This window comes from Lates calcarifer, unplaced genomic scaffold (assembly GCF_001640805.2).
Source record: "Lates calcarifer isolate ASB-BC8 unplaced genomic scaffold, TLL_Latcal_v3 _unitig_5268_quiver_806, whole genome shotgun sequence".
Taxonomy (NCBI): Eukaryota; Metazoa; Chordata; class Actinopteri; family Centropomidae; genus Lates; species Lates calcarifer.
Genome location: NW_026117411.1, coordinates 1 through 21,731, shown reverse-complemented (window position 1 = coordinate 21,731; position 21,731 = coordinate 1). Strand labels below are relative to the sequence as shown.

At 37.6% G+C, this 21,731-nt stretch overlaps 3 protein-coding genes across 3 annotated transcripts in view; 2 read left to right on the top strand and 1 right to left on the bottom strand.

Annotated features, from left to right (window-relative positions):
- Positions 1-6,522, top strand: part of LOC108874252 (golgin subfamily A member 6-like protein 2) — a 49,806-nt gene extending 43,284 nt beyond the window's left edge. The window contains exons 27-29 of the mRNA XM_051068816.1: positions 5,755-5,856; positions 5,944-6,021; positions 6,121-6,522. Coding sequence (XP_050924773.1) covers positions 5,755-5,856; positions 5,944-6,021; positions 6,121-6,312 — 372 coding nt within the window. The 3' untranslated portion in view covers positions 6,313-6,522. The remainder of the gene's footprint in view (positions 1-5,754; positions 5,857-5,943; positions 6,022-6,120) is intronic.
- LOC108874249 (heat shock 70 kDa protein 12A-like) lies at positions 480-3,629 on the bottom strand. The gene is made up of 4 exons (XM_018662706.2): positions 3,316-3,629; positions 2,699-2,920; positions 2,451-2,622; positions 480-2,194 (listed from the first exon to the last, which is right to left on the bottom strand). Exons 1-4 carry the CDS (start codon positions 3,595-3,597, stop codon positions 1,113-1,115), a joined length of 1,758 nt encoding a protein of 585 aa, XP_018518222.1. The 5' UTR covers positions 3,598-3,629; the 3' UTR covers positions 480-1,112.
- A 5,807-nt stretch (positions 6,523-12,329) lies between the features above and the next one.
- LOC108874248 (heat shock 70 kDa protein 12A-like) lies at positions 12,330-15,075 on the top strand. The gene is made up of 4 exons (XM_018662704.2): positions 12,330-12,637; positions 12,931-13,155; positions 13,232-13,403; positions 13,660-15,075. The coding sequence occupies exons 1-4, from the start codon at positions 12,356-12,358 to the stop codon at positions 14,736-14,738; spliced, it is 1,758 nt and encodes a 585-aa protein (XP_018518220.1). The 5' UTR covers positions 12,330-12,355; the 3' UTR covers positions 14,739-15,075.
- The last annotated feature ends 6,656 nt before the right edge of the window (positions 15,076-21,731 follow it).

Genomic DNA, 21,731 nt, shown 5'->3' with positions numbered 1-21,731 from the left:
TTGCTGACTTGCTCTTTGACTTTTTTCCTCACATAGACTAGCCAGACCTGTTTTTATAATGGGTGTGTTTTTTATCATCAAAGTAGTGGTTGAGGTTCATTTTCAGGAAGTCTCACTGAGATCCATATCTCTTTCATAACTGATGTTTGAAAACAAGTTACTCATCTTCAACTCCAAGGCAAGACAAGTTTTTCTCATAAAGCTGTCATTACTCACAGTCACATAAACATACATAAACTAATTCAAGCAATCTTATACATTATTACTTTCCAGTACACATTTTCTATTCTCAATTAAGAGTTACAGACTATGTAATGATGATATGGTCAGCATATTATTACTGCAGCTATTATTGATTATGCTTATTATTGTCATCATTCTTTTTGTTATTATTACTTATTGATTTTATTAATCTATTTTTATTTTCATCTTTGTCTCTTCAAATTCCATTTAAAACACAGAAAAACAAATACAAATCCTGAGACTCAAACCAAAGACTTTATTGGATTATTATTTCAAAAGAACATAAATTGATTCAGATAAATGGTGATATTCATCTTGGAGCATCAGTATGCTGTATGTTGCTTTTGCAAGGTATATCACAGTATCATCTACATAGTAAATATTTGATTTATGTTGTTACACTTCATAAATGTGACTCAGTTGATTACAGAAGTGTGTATAGATCATAAAGATTGATTAATTTGATTGATTTCTGTATATGTGCCTATTAACACACCAACATAAAAAGCACAACAAAAAATTAGTCATCATTAATTCACATGCTTTCCATAAATCATTTTGCTCACCAAGTATTGGATTTATATTTTTGTCACCATATGCTGGAAGTACATAACAGTCAGCAAAATGCATTATGATGGAGTAATGAAACACATATGCACACACACACATTTTAACATCAGGTGTTGTTTTAACACCAAAGCAAAAACTACAAACTCTTTGTCCAAGAAATATAATGATAAAGTAATGCATATATGCAGTGACAGTGTTTGATGAAATGTTATAGAGAAACAAACCTAAGCCAAGATAAAAGACCCTGGTAAAGTACGATATGTGTTCACAACAGAATTGATTGTCATGAATCTAGTAATTTAGTCAGTTAAGCTGTCGTGCAACAGCAGAGAAAACTGCTGCATTTCAGATGTTGCGTTGGTCATGAAGTCGACCTTGATTGATCCCTCTGTGCCTGAGACCATGTCAGTTGCTGTGGCTGCTATCTCTGTGGAGCCAAACCTGATTTCCAACTTGATTTCACGTTCTGTGCCTCCTCTAGTATCAGGCATGCTAACAGTAAATGAACCAACATCATCTACTCCCCATTCATCCACATATTTTGCGTTTTTCTTTTCTGTACAATAAAATGTAATCTTCATTGCTGTCTGATCTGCCTCTACTGGAAGGAGAATGTGTTCTCTGGTTTCATTCCAACCCACATTTTCACCTATTTTCACTAGTTTCATGAAAATATCACGACACAACTCACACCCATCAGCTGTGAATTTCTTTTCTGCCTTATGTCTGGACTCATCAAACTCCTCACAGGTAGCGATCCCATAGGTAAAGGCACTCTTGCGAGATGCCACCACCTCTGGGTTTCTTCCAAACTTCACAGCTCCCTTCACAATTGCTTCTTGTGCTCTAAAAGGACACAGAACTTTACACTGATCACCAAACTGATCATTAATGTGTCCACGCAGAATCTTGCTTTCAGCGTACCCCCCCACTAACAGGATGAACTGGATGTTGAAATCTTTGTCCAAGATTTCTCTGAGACTCTTGGTGATGCCGTTCAGAGACTCAATGAAGAAAGACTTCATTTTCTGTTTTGAGATTTTGATTGACCCGTCATGCCAGGAAACACCTCGCACTGTTTCAAAGAACTTTTCTATTTCCTGTCTTCTCTGAGCTATTGTTCCCAGGTTAAACGGGCAGATGATCTGAGCATCGTCATCTTCTTGTTTGAGAACTGCAAAATCATACATCATTTTCTGAACCTCACTGGGATAGTTACTTTCATACTCATCCCAGACACCATGACAGAAGATTTCTCTGAGGAACTCTTTGAATTTCTTGTCCACAGTTTGTCCACCCAGATCATTTCCAGAGGCCTTGTGCAGCTCCTTCAGGGCTCCTCCATCCAGAACCTCATGGACAGTTATGTCAATAGTTCCACCTGCGACACAAAAAGGAAGTAATTAAATCTGAATAGTGACAGCATCTGTACAATCAACACAGTCATCTTACACAGTGAGACACTTTATTCACTGCTATACATCAAACATATTCTTTAACAATAATTCTTTCTTGGTGTCAGTAAAAGTAGAGATGTCCACAATTGTGCTTGTTCTTGAGTACATAAACACAAGGATTTGTAAAGCTTGTTTGTGAATAAAGGTTTGTAGAATTATTGACAATACCACATACAGTACCTCCACAGTCGACGACAATGTATTGTGTTCCTGGAGAGTGCTCCAGTGAGTCTCCTCCATGGTTCTGTGTTATAAAACCTTCAGCTGGGAGCTTCTTACACCAGACTGAAGCTGCCTCTGGTTCCAGTGCAATGACCAACTTGTCCTCTGTTCCTTTGGTCACAATACCAGCCTGGAAGTAAAAGGAAAATTAATCAGTCCTTTGAACGTGTCATAACGTCAGTACTCTCTAAAGAAATTGTGGTTACCTGAGTTGCAGCTTCTCTCATGAACTGTTTAGCTGAAGGATCCCAGATCGCAGGTACAGTCAGCACCCAGGTGAAGTCAGAGGCAATAAACCTCCTCCCTGCTTTGGCACTTATGGTTGTCAGTGCATCTTCTTTCAGGTATCGTAAAGCTTCAGTGAAAATCTTCAAGGCCTTCATTGACTTTCCATTTGCAGCTTTAATCGTCACATCTCTGTTGAGTGTCTGGAGATGATTGACAAGATTTTAGTTTAGACATGTTTGCAGATGGAACCTTGTTTCTAAGGTTATAGAGAACATAGAAATGTGTTTGAGTCAAACTGGAGCAACAGTTAAGTTTAGTCAAAAGTACAGACAAGACAGTCAAATAGAAAAACAGACACAATCACAGAATCAATCAATCAGAGCTATCAATCAAAACAGAATTTCCATTTTAGATGTATCCTGTATATTTCATGCTGCTTAATTGGGGATTGTTTCACAGTGACCATCAAGCTCTGAGCTCAAAGCTGAGTTCTCATTACTAACTTAATACTGCAACACTGGCTCAAATGCTTTTAAACAAAGGTGCGTCACTCTTACTGTTTTGGGGGCTACTTTGTTAGGTTATTTTTACTCACTTTGCCGTAGAGAGCCATCTTGAAGGATTCAAAAAAGTGGTGTTTTGTCGCTTCTCCTCCACGCATGTTGACGTATGCAGCTTTGGCTTCATAACCAAACTTGAGAAATTCTTCTTCTTCATTGAACAAAATGCAGGTTGGAGTTTTTGGGGTGTCTAGTCCGAGCTCTTTTCCCCAGCGCTTCAAAACGGGATCAATTTCTTGCTCTTCAGACATCACAGTGTAAGCATATCCACTGTATGCAGTGCCAAAGTCTATTGCTATAATGTATGAGTCACCCATTGTAACAACAGGTGTAGTTAGCCAAGGCGAAGAAAAATGTTAAAAGTTCCAATGAGCAGCAGTCACAGTGAATTTATTTGTTCTCTGTCTGTAAACCCCGCCCCCTTGTTTACTGACTGTAACACTCCCTCTGTTGTCAGACTGACTGAGCATTTTAACCTTGGACAAGAGAGAAGACAAACTCCAACATGAGCCAAATTGGACAGAATAATATGAGGTAAATTAAAAAATAACATCAGCAACTTTCGACAACTTTTTATTTATATAATAGTTCATACTGCAGTATACTGTAAAAATGCCTACAGATATTATATATATATATTTATATATATATGACAGCCCAAGCTTTTAAACTTTCCTTTTCCAAGATACAATGGATCCTTAAGTAAAGAGAAGAATTTGAGGAGGCGACAGCATGGTTCAAGGTTTGGTTCAACATTTTGTACCCACACATGACAATTCAAACAAACGTCTGTTTTCACTCAACATCATATTTGGTTTTGTTACTCTGACTTAAATAGGATTATTCTAATTGAAGGACTTGTATGTGAACGAGTTACATATTTCTTCTTATTACTATCTAGATCTGAATAGTTGTGATAGTAATGATAAGGCTGATGTGCTGCCACAAGAGCAGAAGCAGAGATTTGGTATTTATTACAGAGTTTAAATTCATAAATCAGTTTTTTGTGTTCCACAGTTCAGAACAGGATAATGACCAGTCAGAGACAGCAAGGTATGTAACTGATTGTATTTAGTTACTCTAAAGAACCATATGAAGTTTTCAGAAAAGGGAGAAATTATGTTTAATTTTCCATTACCCTCATGATCAACCATTAAATAATGTTACACTTTAAAAAGGGCTTGTAGATCGTAACTATCACAATGGTTCACTTTGATGTTATTTCTGGATTCAAGTCATTTATTGACCCATTTTATAATTGTGATTTTTGAAATCATCAACACAGATCAGACAGATATTAGTGGACTTTACAAATAATGGAAGTACCAATATAGATTTCTGTTAGGACTTTACAATGAATATCTATTGCACACTGGGAAATCCTTAAACGTTGCTTGTGAAATGGTGCCAATATGTTTATGAGCTAGAAAGTCAGTTTATCCCAAGCTATTTTTAAAAAATGATAACAAATGTATTTCTTCTGTACAGCAAAAGACTGAAAAGAGAAGATAATGTGAAATCCAGCTGCCAACGGTGTGAACAACATGAACGTGAACATAAAGAAAGGTTTGTTTTGAAAAGTATTGGACTAATGGACCTGAGAGGCAATTTAAAAATAAACATCCAGAGAGTCTTGACAATCAGTGATTTTAACAATGAATCTGTGCTCTGAAGTGTTTTAATCAGACTAAACACTGATGATGTTTTTAACACAGAATGACTGAGATGGAAACATTTTACAAAGAGAAACTTCAGGAGGCAAGGTCAGTATTTTTCTGAAGTGAACTTTTAATGAGACGTGAAACAGACTTTAAATTTCCTGAAGCTTGAACACAGAGTGTGGACACAGTCAGACCTGTACAATACAAAGCAATCCAACACAACAGCCCTGTAATACACTGTAAATAACTAACCTGCTGATTCAGTGTGTTAAACCATTGATGCTAACTTTAGTTCAATTGATGCTTCATCATGTGTTCAGTAACAACATGAAGCTTTTTCACACTCTGAATTTTTCCTCCACAGATCTGCCCTGAAACAAAAAGAGGAAGAACTGAAATCATTCAAAGACAGGTACTGTACATACAAAGAGCTGAATCATATTTCAGATTCAGTGTAAACTTGCAAAGACTTTCCACAATCACATTGTATCTTTCTTTGTTTAGAGTTGCACCTGACTTGGCTCTTTCAATAAAGACAGGAGACACTGAGAGCATGAACAACCCAGTCAGTAAAACCAAACTGACAGAGATGTATAACAAACTGAAACTGCTGCAGTGGCCTAAAATCAAAGATCATCTGAAATCTAATGCTGTGAGCAGAGAGTTTACCAGAGATCTGACTCAGGTACAGTACAGGCTGAAGAGATGTTACTCTGTAGTTTACTTCTTCAACTCCTGTTCAAAGTTAAAATGAAATCAACTTACTGTTCCTGTGTTTGTTTTTCTGGCTAAAATCCAAACTGATGATTACAGAAAATGTTTAAAGATGCAGCAGAAGAAATGGAGAGAAAGAAGAAGCAGATAGATGAAGTGTTTGGACTGATTGAGAACAGCAGTGGACTAACACCTCAGAAGGTACTGGACTGAAGTCTACTGTCTAAAACTGGACCATTAAATCTTCTGCTACTGTACTTGTGTAAGCAGCATTTTCCTGTGTTCCAGGTCAAAGAGTTCAGACAGTTAACAATTCACAGTCTTCAGATGAATCTGTACCACAGCAGGAAAGAAGATCTTCTTCAGGTAGGTGTGTTATACTTTACAGCTTTGGAAACCAAACAGTTCACAGCTTCATCTGTGGATAAAATGGACTGAACATGTTGAACCATGTCTCTCATACAGAGTCCTTTCCTTGATGATGGAGCTCAGTACTCCCAGAATGTGATGGAGAACTTCAGACTTCTGGCCTCTGAATGCTCCTGGTTGGGTTGTTTGATGGCTTTAAACAATCCTCCTCTTCAGCCGGACTGGGAGAATCATGTTCCTGGGATGGACGCTTGGGACATTTTCCCACGAAACATCAAGTCTCTTTAGATCATGAAGAGGAGACAATGAAGTCAGCAATGATGAGAAAACCTGAGTGTTTGTCAGGGATCAAACATTATTCTCTCATCTCTTATTATCCAAAACATGCATGGTGTACTTTTTACTGTTTATGTTTCATTTGTGTGAATTATTAATCAAGTCTCCAAATTGTGTTTCCTCACAGTTTGGCTTCAGATAAGTTTCCTTTGGATTTCTGTGTATCACACTATCACTGTGTGAATGAATAAATTCAATGAAACTTCTAATAAGCTCCAGATTTCAGTCATTCCCAGTGATGCATCTTCACTTAAGTTGCCCATAAACAACATGTAGCCCATCAATGTGTATATTTACAAGCACATCAGTGTCCCCAAAATGAGTCCTGATTTTGATCATATTTGAAACACAGTGTTACGTAAGTAAAGCTTAATAGTTCTCCATCTTCCGAGCATAACCTGGATCACAGCTGTTTTCAGTGGCTTTGAATGTTATTTTGTACAGGCTCCTAAAGTATTTTGAATCATATCTGAGGATGGGTACCACTTTCTAATAAGACGTATCTTCTAAAGAATGTGTATCTTGTAAGTTATTGACCAAAAAGTTATCAGTTTATTGAAAGTTAAAGATCTTTAAAGAAAGCACTGATTAACACTCATTTTTAGTGTGTTCATTATTTTCAATTGTTCAAAGTCTGAATTTTCCCTAGCTAGATATTTTTGCTTTTTCTACCATTTTAATTACTTTTTTAATATCCTGGACCCTGAAATTTCGAATTTGAAAATTTCAAATGGTGACACACCATATGATGAGATGTGAAAATATTATTAGGAATTCATCTGTGTAAATAATCTGATGCCTTATGCAGCTCACAGTTTAAAAACAGCAGGCATGTAACACAACTGACTAATGTATATCACACAGCAGGACTTTTAAAACTTTGTGGCCACTTTGAATCGTTGTCGCACACAACTGACGTTGTAAATGTTTTTCTCTAGGCAGAGCATCACACCACAGAACTAACAAAAATTTACTTGTTACTTGTTTGACAGAGAATATGATGTTTGTTGAATTAATAAGAGATTAACAGTCACTTTACAACCAATGTTTGACAAAAGGGCCCTTTTTTCTCCATAAACCCTTCATCACAGCAGTAAACTTGAGCAAACTCAAGTGTAATGAAAAATGTGTCATTTGTTAAACTGTCAACAAGATTTAATCCCCCAAACGTTTGTTACTCATTTTAAGTCTTATGTTCTTAATGTTAGGGTTAAAGTTCATTTCACATTGCTTTCAAAGTGTGAGGATTTGCTGCTTTTCTAACTTTTACCTTCTGACTTTGTGTTCTTTTATATAATTGTAAATTATGGTAATGAAGAACATTTTTATTCATATAGCTCCTTTCAAAGATCCCTTTTTGTGTTACTGTCTCTACTATGCAGCTCAGCAAGGAAGCACAGTCTGTGCAGACACAAATTTCAGACTAAAATAAGTCACACAATTCATACTTGCTTAAGTCTCGTATAATCTTTGGGTAAAGTTTAAAATACAAATGTGTGCCTACTTTCAAAAATGATCATGACATTCAGTTAAGGGTTAAAATGAGTGATAACAGCTGTACTGTTTAGAGGGTGTTGAGAGAGGGCATCTAGCACAACTGACTGATTGCACAATGGGACCAGGGGCCTAGAAACTGGGTGTCTGTACTTGCTGTTCATCACTGTGTAAAAAGTTGGTGTAGGAGGTAATTGAATTTTAAAGGAGAGAGCAGGGTTCAGTGATCCTGAGTCCAGCTGACAACCCTTATCTTCCAGGACCTCTGTCTGATATGCAGACAGCAGTGCGACAGCACTAAGGGAGAGTACTAAATGAAATGAAAGCCATGAGGTGGTCCATTTTATTTGGTCTGAAGCAGGGAACTGTTTTTTGAGTCTGTGATGGCCAGTGCCATCCTTTATTCTGCTGCGGCAGCAGACTGAGGGTGAAGGGCACCAACAGACTGAACAAGGCCAGCCATGTTGTGGGAGGGGAGCACATTTAGCAACAGACAAATCCCACCACGAAGTCCCTGCCAGAGGCCATCAGCCTATTCAACTCCTCTTTCTGAGAATCAGTCTGTCAATTAATAGATCCCTGGACCCTTTCTCCACCTATGTCCACAACGTATCCTGTACATAATCAATCTGTAATTCAGTGTAAATGGCATGTAAATGTTAACTATGCGCATGTTGTTTTATCACTGATGGGGTTTATTTTTATTGTTTTTATTATGTTCATGCGTTGGCGTAATACAATAATAATAATAATAACAGATGGCAGTTGATTTATTACGCTGGTTAAATTTGTTAGGTGAGCGACTGGTACGCTTAAAAAACTGACTGGCTTCACATTCTTGTTCTTATCTGACACGTCCTTTAGTTTCCACAGAACAACCTGTAAAGCAAAAGAGAAACTAGTGAGCAGCAACAATGTGGTTTAGAGGAGAAAACAACACATATACGATATGTTATCAGACATTCCACTGTGACTGACATGAAAATCTTTGAGTTTCTTGATGCATTTGTGATCTTTATCTCCTGACGTTAATCTTTGCGTCCACTGTGTCACGTAGCCAGCACTCAGCAGTGTAACTGGTCTTTGAGTGCAGGACAAGATCTGAAGCAGAGCAGTGGTGAAACCTGGGTATCACAAGAGGTCATTCACCTTAGTTACAGAGAAGCACATTACACTGTGTATGTCCAGCTGATGAATGTAAGTCCAGCACTCCTGAGGCTCTCTGACAGTCTAACTGCAGTTTCATGCTGAGCAGGTGGTGGACACTAACTTTCTACAGCTGTCTGTCTGAAAAATGACACTATGAGAGGTGAGAGAGTGAACCAGAATAGTAAAACTATGGTCTGGACAAATAAAAAATGAGCTTACACTTACTCTATATGAAAAGTGCCTTGAGATGACTTTTGTTGTGATTCGGCGCTATGTGAATAAAACTGAATTGAATTGAATTCCATACATTGCTATTGTATAAATGTCAGTCATAGCTGCTTTAAGAAGATATATCAGACAGCTGCAGTCATTAACCCATTTTTAAAGTGACTTTCTTAGATGATGTCAGGTCATAAAAAAGTGATTTGAACAGCAGCCAGTGGATTGCAATGACAGCTGGTTAACTCATAGCATTGATGACCAAAGCGACTTCTTATTTGTTGAATATGTGGCAGTTTTGAGAAACAGAATAGACCAAGGTTCTATACTCTAGTTATTAATGGTTAGAGTTATTGCTATACAGAGTGCATCACTTTTCAGTACTGTGTGAAGTTAACCTTTAAATGAATACTGCAGATATTCAACAACCTAGGACTATTCTACAACCTGTCATTTATTTTATTCGATTAATTATTTTATTCAATTCCCTGGTTTCGGGGGCAACCTGACGGCCGAATGGTTAGGGCGCATATCACATGGGCGTGAGTAGAGAAAAAAACTGTATTTATGCTGCTTTTGTAAATTAATGCTGGGATTATAAAACAATTATTAAACTTTAAGTGAACCACTATTGGAGTGATTCAAAGTGCCTGCTAAATTCTGTCTGGGCCCAGAGTCCACATCGGATGTATTTATATTTATGGAGATTTTTTCACTAACTTCATGTCAAGTCGCAGTAAGTTAGAATGTTTTGCTCAAAATGGGATTATCGTCTATGTTACTGTGTTATAAACGACATGCTTCATATGTGTTGTTTCAGCATAAATCCACAGTTGAAGATTGAAGTGTTGGGGCTACTCTGTGGGGGCTGGGTGTCCTTGCTGAGGGCAGTGCTAAACCCTTCATTGTACTTATCTGTATGAACCATCATCCTCTACCCTGACCATAAAGACTTATTGCTCCTGATGCTTCCATTTTAGTCATTCATTGCACCAAAACCTTCATTTGAATAAAGGTTGCTTCACAAGCACACATTAAAAAAAACAGTGGCTGCCATACAAAAAATCTGACACGTCCTTTAGTTTCCACAGAACAACCTGTAAAGCAAAAGAGAAACTAGTGAGCAGCAACAAAGGGGTTTAGAGGAGAAAACAACACATATACGATATGTTATCAGACATTCCACTGTGACTGACATGAAAATCTTTGAGTTTCTTGATGCATTTGTGATCTTTATCTCCTGACGTTAATCTTTGTGTCCAGTGTGCATCACATGAAGGTGTCTCAACTTTGAGAAACTGAATAGATTAGGACTTGATAAAAATGATAAGAAATCTGTTTTTGTCCAACATCCTCATTCCCTAACTTAATTTAATCTATTACAATCTTTTCTTTTTCTTGCTAAACCTGTATTTATGCTGGGATTATAAAACAATTATTAAACTTTAAGTGAACCACTATTGGAGTGATTCAAAGTGCCTGCTAAATTCTGTCTGGGCCCAGAGTCCACGTCACACGTGTTCATATTTATGGAGATTTTTTTCACTAACTTCATGCCTAGTGTAGGCTACATATCGCAGTAAGTTAGAATGTGTTGCTCAAACTGGGATTAATTAATAATTGTCTGTATTTATATATCATATATATATATATATATATATAATTTTCAGCATCAGTCTGCAACATTTAAGTGTTGGGGCTCTGTGAGAGTTTGGTTAAGTTAAATATTCAAAAACATATTCATTTTTTTTTTTTCTTTTCATGCTTAAATCAGCTAAATAGGGCAGATGTGTGTTGGAGGGTTGTAGTATAGGTTGAGAATGTGCTATCATGGAACATTTAGTGACCTTAATCACGACATTTCACAGGCGTCAACAACATACAAGAGAGTATCCTGTTTCTCCACAATTGCAGGTATGTGGGTTCACATAAGGTTAGTGCATTTTTTATTTTTCTGATGCAAAATACAGAATGTTGGATTAATTTGTATTTTAATGCTCCTGTGCATATTTCTCGTTGTTTTTGAGTTTTCCAAGGAAAGGCAGTGAGAGCATGTTCACAAGAAAATCCCAATGAATATTTTCTTCACAGTTGCAATTGCTGCAAGTTGGGAAATAATTTGCCATGATGGAAGCATTAGTTAGTTTACTCATCAAATTAGACTTGTACTGCTAAGTAGTTAATGTTAGCATGCTAACACACTAAGATGGGCATCATTGGTAACATTACACCTGCTGTAATATTAGGATTGTCATTGTCAGCATGGTCTTTACGCATTGTGTTTTTCATATGATTAATAGTAATTTTTTTCTGAAGGCTGATGTTTTTGAGCTTCCTCACTGTGAGTAAAGGAATCAACCAACCACTAAGTCTGTCTGCACTTTTGTATTGTTTATTTGTGTTGTGCTGTTTGTGAAAAGACCTTTAGACTAGTGCCTTATGAAATCAGTTATGTATAATAGACTTGAATGACCTAGTTGAGACTGTCCATTTGTGTGTTTTTTATGCACTTTGAAAAGCAGTATCAGGTGTCATGGTAGTCACTGAAGTACAACAGTATGTCTTGTGGAAAATGTCCCAAGCGTCCAGTCCAGCACTCCCAGTCTGGCTGAAGAGGAGGATTGTTTAAAGCCATCAAACAACACAACCAGTAGTTCAGAGGCCAGAAGTCTGAAGTTCACCATCACATCCTGGGAGTACTGAGCTCCATGATGAGGGAAAGGAGCCTGTATGAGAGACATGGTTCAACTTCACATGTTCAGTCCTGTAAACTAAAGCTCAACCATTTAATTGTTGTATTTTATCCACAGATGAAGCTGTGAGTTGTTTGGTTTCCAAAGTTGTAATGTATAACACAGCTATCTGAAGATCTTCTTTCCTTCTGTGGTACAGAGCCATTAAGCCAAATTCATAGTGTAAATATTCACTCTGTTAATTTTCATGACGCACAAGTTTGTTGTTTTGTTATGTATTAATCATATTGTGTTGATAATATCCAGTTTTAGTAAATGAAGTAATATAATAAAACCAGGGGGCGGGGTTTACAGAGAGAAAAGAATAAATGCACTGTGACTGCTGCTCATTGGCAGTTTGACATTTTTCTTCACCTAAAGTAGTTGAGCCTGTTTTCACAATGGGTGATTCGTATATCATAGCAATAGACTTCGGTACTGCATACAGTGGATATGCATTCAGTTTGACGCCCCGAGACAAAGAAATTGATCCTATTTTGAAGCGCTGGGGAAAAGAGCATGGACTGGACACCCCAAAAACACCAACCTGCATTCTGTTCAGTGAAGATGAGAAATTTTCCAAGTTTGGTTATGAAGCCAAAACTGCATACATCAACATGCGTGGAGAAGACGCAACAAAACACTACTTCTTTGAAGCCTTCAAGATGGCTCTCTATGGCAAAGTAAGTAACAATTATTGATACATAAATACTGAATAAGGCAGGTTACCTTTGTGTCAATGAAATGAATAGAGAATGACACTGCACATGTAGATTATGGAAACACATCTGGTTGTTGGCATAAGTGAGTTAAAATGATCTCTTGAACACCATGACACATGAGAACAGAGCACTGAGCATGTTGTATTGACATGTTAACTGTTTGACTCAAACACATTTATATGTTCTCTATAACTTCAGAAATAGGGTTCCATCTGTAAACATGTGTAAACTAACATCTTGCTTATTGTCTCCAGACACTCAACAAAGATGTAACAATTAAAGCTGCAAATGGAAAGTCAATGAAGGCCTTGAAGGTTTTCACTGAAGCTTTACGATACCTGAAGGAAGACGCCTTGGAAACCATCGCAGCAAACACAGTAGGGAGGAGGTTTATTGCCTCTGACTTCACCTGGGTGCTGACTGTACCTGCGATCTGGGATCCTTCAGCCAAACAGTTCATGAGAGAAGCTGCAACTCAGGTAACCACAATTTCTTTAGAGAGTACTGACGTTATGACACGTTCAAAGGACTGATTAATTTTCCTTTTACTTCCAGGCTGGTATTGTGACCAAAGGAACAGAGGACAAGTTGGTCATTGCACTGGAACCAGAGGCAGCTTCAGTCTGGTGTAAGAAGCTCCCAGCTGAAGGTTTTATAACACAGAACCATGGAGGAGACTCACTGGAGCACTCTCCAGGAACACAATACATTGTCGTCGACTGTGGAGGTACTGTATGTGGTATTGTCAATAATTCTACAAACCTTTATTCACAAACAAGCTTTACAAATCCTTGTGTTTATGTACTCAAGAACAAGCACAATTGTGGACATCTCTACTTTTACTGACACCAAGAAAGAATTATTGTTAAAGAATATGTTTAATGTATAGCAGTGAATAAAGTGTCTCACTGTGTAAGATGACTGTGTTGATTGTACAGATGCTGTCACTATTCAGATTTAATTACTTCCTTTTTGTGTCGCAGGTGGAACTATTGACATAACTGTCCATGAAGTCCTGGATGGAGGAGCCCTGAAGGAGCTGCACAAGGCCTCTGGAAATGATCTGGGTGGACAAACTGTGGACAAGAAATTCAAAGAGTTCCTCAGAGAAATCTTCTGTCATGGTGTCTGGGATGAGTATGAAAGTAACTATCCCAGTGAGGTTCAGAGAATTATGTATGATTTTGCAGTTCTCAAACAAGAAGATGACGATGCTCAGATCACCTGCCCATTTAACCTGGGAACAATAGCTCAGAGAAGACAGGAAATAGAAAAGTTCTTTGAAACAGTGGAAGGTGCATCCTGGAACGACGGATCAATCAAAATCTCAAAACAGAAAATGAAGTCTTTCTTCATTGAGTCTCTGAACGGCATCACCAAGAGTCTCAGAGAAATCTTGGACAAAGATTTCAACATCCAGTTCATCCTGTTAGTGGGGGGGTACGCTGAAAGCAAGATTCTGCGTGGACACATTAATGATCAGTTTGGTGATCAGTGTAAAGTTCTGTGTCCTTTTAGAGCACAAGAAGCAATTGTGAAGGGAGCTGTGAAGTTTGGAAGAAACCCAGAGGTGGTGGCATCTCGTAAGAGTGCCTTTACCTATGGGATCGCTACCTGTGAGAAGTTTAAGTCCAGACATAAGGCAGAAAAGAAATTCACAGCTGATGGGCGTGAGTTGTGTCGTGATATTTTCATGAAACTAGTGAAAATAGGTGAAAATGTGGGTTGGAATGAAACCAGAGAACACATTCTCCTTCCAGTAGAGGCAGATCAGACAGCAATGAAGATTACATTTTATTGTACAGAAAAGAAAAACGCAAAATATGTGGATGAATGGGGAGTAGATGATGTTGGTTCCATTACTGTTAGCATGCCTGATACTAGAGGAGGCAGGGCACGTCAGATCAGGTTGGAAATCAGGTTTGGCTCCACAGAGATAACAGCCACAGCAACTGACGTAGTTTCAGGAACAAAAGGATCAATCAAGATCGACTTCATGACTGATGCTACATCTGAAGCAGAGCAGATTCCTCTGCTGTTGCACGACAGCTTAACTGACTAAATTATTAGATTCATGATAATCAATTCTATTCTGCTATAATCACATGTTGTATTTTATGTCATTATAGACATTACATTTATATGTTTTTATATAAAGAGTATGTTCTATCGATGTGAGGTCTCTAAATTAAACACCTAACATTAAAATGCATGTCTCACTCCTTTGACACAATGCAAATTGCTGACATGTCACTACTTCTTCTTCTTTTCTGCATTTCATCAGAATGTGTGAGCAACAACATGAATCAAACTGGTAATTATGGAGACAATAGTTCAACAAAAAATATGTGATTTTGTACCATATACTGTATATCTGAGGTGATGATATAAATGCTAATGAAGACCAGTTTTATTTTTATCACTTTAACATGTTCCTTTGAAGTAATTAATAAAGTTGTTAGTTTTTATTTGACGATGTGGTGTTGTTTCTATTTTTTAATATAATTCATATTTATCTTTAGGTTGTGCTCCTCATAGACGATACAGAGAGCTCAATCTAAAAACAAGAGTTACACATTTTCTCCTCATCGCAAATTACTTGTCCAAAGACCATGTGTAAAATATTTCAAATATTTTGAAAGCAAGGGAAGCCAAAAACTGACACACTGTTAAACCCTCTTTTGACATAACATTTACATAACATTTGTGCTGCTCAATTTTTTGCTCTTTTTTGCCATTTACAATGACAGTAGTTTTCCTGAAATTAGTGAGATATGTGTGCCTAAAGAGTTTCTATATTCTTGGAGTTATGATTGACAGGCAGACTCTAATGTCAGTCTCAACATCAAATATGCCCTGTGCTTAGTCTTTATTGTAGTCAGTGTAGAGGATGATGGTTCACACAGATAAGTACAGTGAAGGGCTTAGCACTGCCCTCAGCAAGGACACCCAGCCCCACAGAGTAGCCCCAACACTTGGGGACCTGTGCTGAAAATTGACACAACACATATGAGCACATGTGGGGCGGCTGTGGCTTAGGAGGTAGAGCAGTCGTCCACCAATCAGAAGGTCGGTGGTTCGATTCCCGGCTCCTCCAGTCTGCATGCCGAAGTATCCTTGGGCAAGATACTGAACCCCAAATTGCCTCCGATGTGTGTGTTTCACATCGGTGTGTGAATGTGTGTGAATGGGGTGAATGTGATCTGTAGTGTAAAGCGCTTTGAGTGGTCGAAAAGACTAGAAAAGCGCTATATACAGTCCATTTACATGTGATGTGGACTCCAGGCCCAGACAGAATTTAGTAGGCACTTTGAATGGTGCTTCACTTACAGTTTAATAATTGTTTTATAATCCCAATTCACATACAGGTTTAGCAAGAAATTGATTGTAATGGATTAAATGAAGTTAGGGAATGAGGATGTTATACAAAAAAGAAAAGATATCAAAGATTAACGTCAGGAGATAAAGATCACAAATGCATCAAGAAACTCAAAGATTTTCATGCCAGTCACAGTGGAATGTCTGATAACATATCGTATATGTGTTGTTTTCTCCTCTAAACCACATTGTTGCTGCTCACTAGTTTCTCTTTTGCTTTACAGGTTGTTCTGTGGGAACTAAAGGACGTGTCAGATAAGAACAAGAATGTGAAGCCAGTCAGTTTTTTAAGCGTACCAGTCGCTCACCTAACAAATTTAACCAGCGTAATAAATCAACTGCCATCTGTGACACGCTGAAAAGCCACCTAAAAGTATTGAAATGCTTCACAAGAATTTAATGATGGAAAAAAAAACATTTAGTTTGGTTAGTTATTATATATTCATAACACACTATAAAATTGTTGTAAGATCAGAAAAGGATATAGTAGGTAAACACACATGTCTCCATGATATAAACCACCTTTCAATTGAATACTACATGTTTCATAGCCTGTACCTTGAAGTTCATACCCGTGAACTTTCTTACATTCTTACATGTTTGCTTGCAGGCTCAAGTTTTAGCCAGTATAGCAACATGACTGTTGGCTGTTTTGTCTGTTGGTCCACCACGTTAGCCCAACTGAAATATCAAAACAGTTATTGGATGGATCCTCACGACATTTTTCGCAAGAAATAGCCCCCAGAACTTGAATCTCACTGACTTTGGTGATCATCTGAGTTTCCATCCAGCACCATCATGTCAGGTCAGAAGTTTTATTTGTCCAATACACTGATGATAAAGATGACTATTTATCATCAGCATATGTCAGGATGGTGCTGTGTCTAAATGCATTGTCCACACAACTGCAGCCAGCATGGTTCCAGATTCTTAGTCTAAATCTCAACATTTATGATTCTGCCTGTAAACTCTGGTTATCATACCCATGTCACATTTGTAAATGACAATGTGCACAGTTTAGGAAATTCTTTCAAAAATTTGAATTGTGATAAAAACAGTTATGGATATCATCTTAGACATTTTTCCCACCGCTTACTGAATGAGGCTACTTTCTTTACAACTTTTTTCTAACCTTGCCATTTCTGTCTTCTGACTATGATCATTTTTTTATAATCCCAACATTGATTCACAAAAGCAGCATAAATACAGGTTTAGCAAGAAATAGATTGTAATAGATTAAATTAAGTTAGGGAATTGAGGATGTTGGACAAAAACAGATTTCTTATCATTTTTATCAAGTCCTAATCTATTCAGTTTTTTTTAAAGTTGAGACACCTTCATGTGATGCACACTGGACACAAAGATTAACGTCAGGAGATAAAGATCACAAATGCATCAAGAAACTCAAAGATTTTCATGTCAGTCACAGTGGAATGTCTGATAACATATCGTATATGTGTTTGTTTTCTCCTCTAAACCACATTGTTGCTGCTCACTAGTTTCTCTTTTGCTTTACAGGTTGTTCTGTGGGAACTAAAGGACGTGTCAGATAAGAACAAGAATGTGAAGCCAGTCAGTTTTTTAAGCGTACCGGTCGCTCACCCTAAACAAATTTAACCAGCGTAATAAATAACTGCCATCTGTGACACCGCTGAAAAGCCACCTAAAAGTATTGAAATGCTTCACAAGAATTTAATGATGGAAAAAAAACATTTAGTTTGGTTAGTTATTATATATATTCATAACACACTATAAAATTGTTGTAAAATCAGAAAAGAATATAGTAGGTAAACACACATGTCTCCATGATATAAACCACCTTTCAATTGAATACTACATGTTTCATAGCCTGTACCTTGAAGTTCATACCCGTGAACTTTGTTACACTCAGCTTCCAGCATATTCCACTTTGACTTTTAGTTTCTTGATGCATTTGTGATCTTTATCTCATGATTTAATCCATTGTGTCACATAGCCAATGTTCCACCATGTAACTGCCATTTGACTTCAGGACAAAAACACTTGAGTGTTTCAGTCATGAAAAAAGGGACTGTTAGACAGGAACAGAGTAAATAATCCTGTGTCACCATCCCCCGATCTTTCTCTGAGGAGCCTGAACTGTGACTTGGCCTAATCATGGTGTGCATCACTAACTCCTTCAGTACACTGTTTCTCATTTTCATCTGGGCCACTATTATCAAGGCAGCATACATCCAGTAAGTGTTTTGTATTCAAACAAACTAATCTCTCTTTAAACCCTGGCACTTTCTGACTTGGCCTTAAACAAAGGAATACTCCACTGATAATCTCCCCCATATGCCATGCAGTTGGTCCTTAGTGGCCATCTTTTGATTCTTCCATCCTGGTTATTGTTGCTTTGCTCTAAGCCAACAAAGCAGCCATTTTGCCTTAGTCACATACCCACACAAATGCACACACACAACCACACTTGTACACAGTGTTCCTGGATTAGGTTAGATGTGTTTTCATTTTGGTATATGTTCAATAAATACTTTTGAATATTTAATATTTTGCTGGTCTGTTTGATGTTGTATAACAATGGATGTGTTGCTGACCAACCCTCACTAACAACTGATAGGGTAACTTTGGTGGCAGTTATTAAATTAATCAACATTCCAAATGGATAGTTAGTGTACTTTATAAAACTGACTTATTGAATAGACTGTCTACTGACTACAATGATGTCCCTTCAAGGACTTAAAATTTTAGTAAAATAATTTAATATTAATGTTTTTAATAGTATTTTATCAGGGCAGCACAGGCGCCATGGTTAGCAGTGTTGCCTCACAGCAACAAGGTTCCTGGTTCGACACCAGTTTGCCCGCTGTTTTCCAGGTTCTCCAACTCCCTCCCACAGTCCAACGACATGCTGGTTAACTGACGACTCTTAATTGCTCGTGTAAATGTGAGTGTGAATGGTTATTTGTCTCCATATGTCAGCCCAGTGATAGACTGGCAACCAGTCCAGGGTGTTTGATGTGTTGTACTTTGAAAAGCAGTATTTAATGTTGTGGTAGTAGCTGAAGTAGAACAGAAGCCGTAGCAACAGTCAGAGCACAACAGTAATATTCCAACAGACTTAATTATAATTCAACTTATGTTCAAAAATAAATTTTGTTTACAGACACATAATCAGCATTAAGATATGAATTCTGCACATAAGGCTTTAAATAATCAGATTTAGTTAATCTGAACTAATCTAGCAAAATTCTTCATTCACACAAATGAAAACTTAGCAAATAGTAATGTTTGATCCCTGACAAACACTCAGGTTTTCTCATCATTGCTGACTTCATTGCCTCCTCTTCATGGCAGAAGCAGACTTGATGTCTCGTGGGAAAATGTCCCAGGCGTCCAGCCCAGGAACATGATTCTCCCAGTCCGGCTGAAGAGGAGGATTGTTTAAAGCCATCAAACAACCCAACCAGTAGCATTCAGAGGCCAGAAGTCTGAAGTTCTCCATCACATTCTGGTGGTACTGAGCTCCATGTTGTAGGAAAGGACTCTGTATGAGAGACATGGTTCAACTTTACATGTTCAGTCCATTTTATCCACAGATGAAGCTGTGAACTGTTTGGTTTCCAAAGCTGTAAAGTATAACACACCTACCTGAAGAAGATCTTCTTTCCTGCTGTGGTACAGATTCATCTGAAGACTGTGAATTGTTAACTGTCTGAACTCTTTGACCTGGAACACAGGAAAATGCTGCTTACACAAGTACAGTAGCAGAAGATTTAATGGTCCAGTTTTAGACAGTAGACTTCAGTCCAGTACCTTCTGAGGTGTTAGTCCACTGCTGTTCTCAATCAGTCCAAACACTTCATCTATCTGCTTCTTCTTTCTCTCCATTTCTTCTGCTGCATCTCTAAACATTTTCTATAATTATCAGTTGGAGTTTCATCCAGATAAACAAAGGAACAACAGTAAGTTGATTTCATTTTAACTTTGAACAGGAGTTGAAGAAGTAAACTACAGAGTAACATCTCTTCAGACTGTACTGTACCTGAGTCAGATCTCTGGTAAACTCTCTGCTCACAGCATTAGATTTCAGATGATCTTTGATTTAGGCCACTGCCAGCAGTTTCAGTTATACATCTCTGTCAGTTTTACTGAGGTTGTTCATGCTCTCAGTGAAAGAGAGACAGGTCTGCTGCCACTCTATTCAAAGAAAGATACAATGTGATTGTGGAAGAACTTTCCAAGAACACTGAATTTGAATTCATAGTTTCAGCTCTTTGTATGTACAGTACCTGTCTTTGAATGATTTCAGCTCCTTTTCCTTTTGGTTCAGACTAGATCTGTGGAGTAAAAATTCAGAGTGTGAAAAAGCTTCATGTTGTTACTGAACACATGAAGAAGCATCAACTGAACTAAAGTTAACATCAATGGTTTAACACACTGAATCAGCAGGTTAGTTATTTACAGTGTATTACAGGGCTGTTGTGTTGGATTGCTTTGTATTGTACAGGTCTGACTGTGTCCACACTCTGTGTTCAAGCTTCAGTAAATTTAAAGTCTGTTTCACGTCTCATTAAAAGTTCACTTCAGAAAAATACTGACCTTGCCTCATGAAGTTTCTCTTTGTAAAATGTTTCCATTTCAGTCATTCTGTGTTAAAAACATCATCAGTGGTTAGTCTGGTTAAAACACTTCACAGCACAGATTCATTGTTAATATCATTGATTCTGTCAACAAGGAATGGTTTACTTTTAAATATCTCTTTTAATCAAATACTTCAACAGTGTTTTCAGATATGAAAGTCAGGACCAAGTTCTGATTCAAGTTTCATGTTTTTGTTGCATTTGAATCTGTTAGTTTTGGTTTCATGTCACAGTTTTACGAGTCCACCAACTAGATCTGCCTGACATTCCTCCACCACCTATGTATGCTATACAGTAATTTGTGTTTGTCTGACCTTGGCAAGCTGTAGATTCAACTCATCCTCTCAGAAAATAACTTTTAGTATGTTTATGCATTTTTTCGAGTTGACTCTTGAGAGTACCATTACACCAAATCACAAGTATATAATCTCCTCTCCCCATGTGTTTCCACTGTTAATTTATTTCTCTTAGGGTCAATTCCATCCTCTGTTGTTTTAATGTGTGACAAGCATCAACTCCATGTGAAAATTCCAAAAGTCCATACAAGAAACAGTTTATTCACAAAACAGTTTATTCACGCTGCAAACCAACCTTTGGTCCAAACTGAAAAATATGAAGGTTCACATCAAAAAAGGTAGGTGTGAAAGCACCCTTAGAAACAAACCTTTCTTTGTGTTCACGTTCATGTTGTTCACACCGTCGGCAGCTGGGTTTCATGGTTTCTTCATTCCTAAGCCTTTTCCTGTACAGAAGAAGTAGATTTGTTATCAGTTTATTATAATTTGGGATGAACTGACAAGCAGAGAATCAGACAGGAACTATCTGATGTATTAAAGAGTGAGCTCTCCTGTCCCTTCATCCAAACAGAAATAAAAGAACATATGTGAGAGCAAATGTACATTTAAAAAAACCTGTAATATGATTGATTTGACATTTCCATGTCAACCTATAAAGTAAATCTGAATTCATAATTTCAGCTCTTTGTATGTACAGTACCTGTCTTTGACTGATTTCAGTTCTTCCTCTTTTTGTTTCAGAGAAGATCTGTGGAGGAA

What these genes read in the sequence shown, in the direction of transcription:
- LOC108874249 (XM_018662706.2), bottom strand. Translation starts at nt 3,597, where the DNA reads ATGGGTGACTCATACATTATAGCAATAGACTTTGGCACTGCATACAGT. An exon ending in TGAGAGAAGCTGCAACTCAG is followed by an intron (nt 2,623 to 2,698) that starts GTAACCACAATT and finishes TTTTACTTCCAG; the next exon opens with GCTGGTATTGTGACCAAAGG. An exon ending in CATTGTCGTCGACTGTGGAG is followed by an intron (nt 2,195 to 2,450) that starts GTACTGTATGTG and finishes TTTGTGTCGCAG; the next exon opens with GTGGAACTATTGACATAACT.
- LOC108874248 (XM_018662704.2), top strand. Translation starts at nt 12,356, where the DNA reads ATGGGTGATTCGTATATCATAGCAATAGACTTCGGTACTGCATACAGT. An exon ending in AGATGGCTCTCTATGGCAAA is followed by an intron (nt 12,638 to 12,930) that starts GTAAGTAACAAT and finishes TATTGTCTCCAG; the next exon opens with ACACTCAACAAAGATGTAAC. An exon ending in TGAGAGAAGCTGCAACTCAG is followed by an intron (nt 13,156 to 13,231) that starts GTAACCACAATT and finishes TTTTACTTCCAG; the next exon opens with GCTGGTATTGTGACCAAAGG.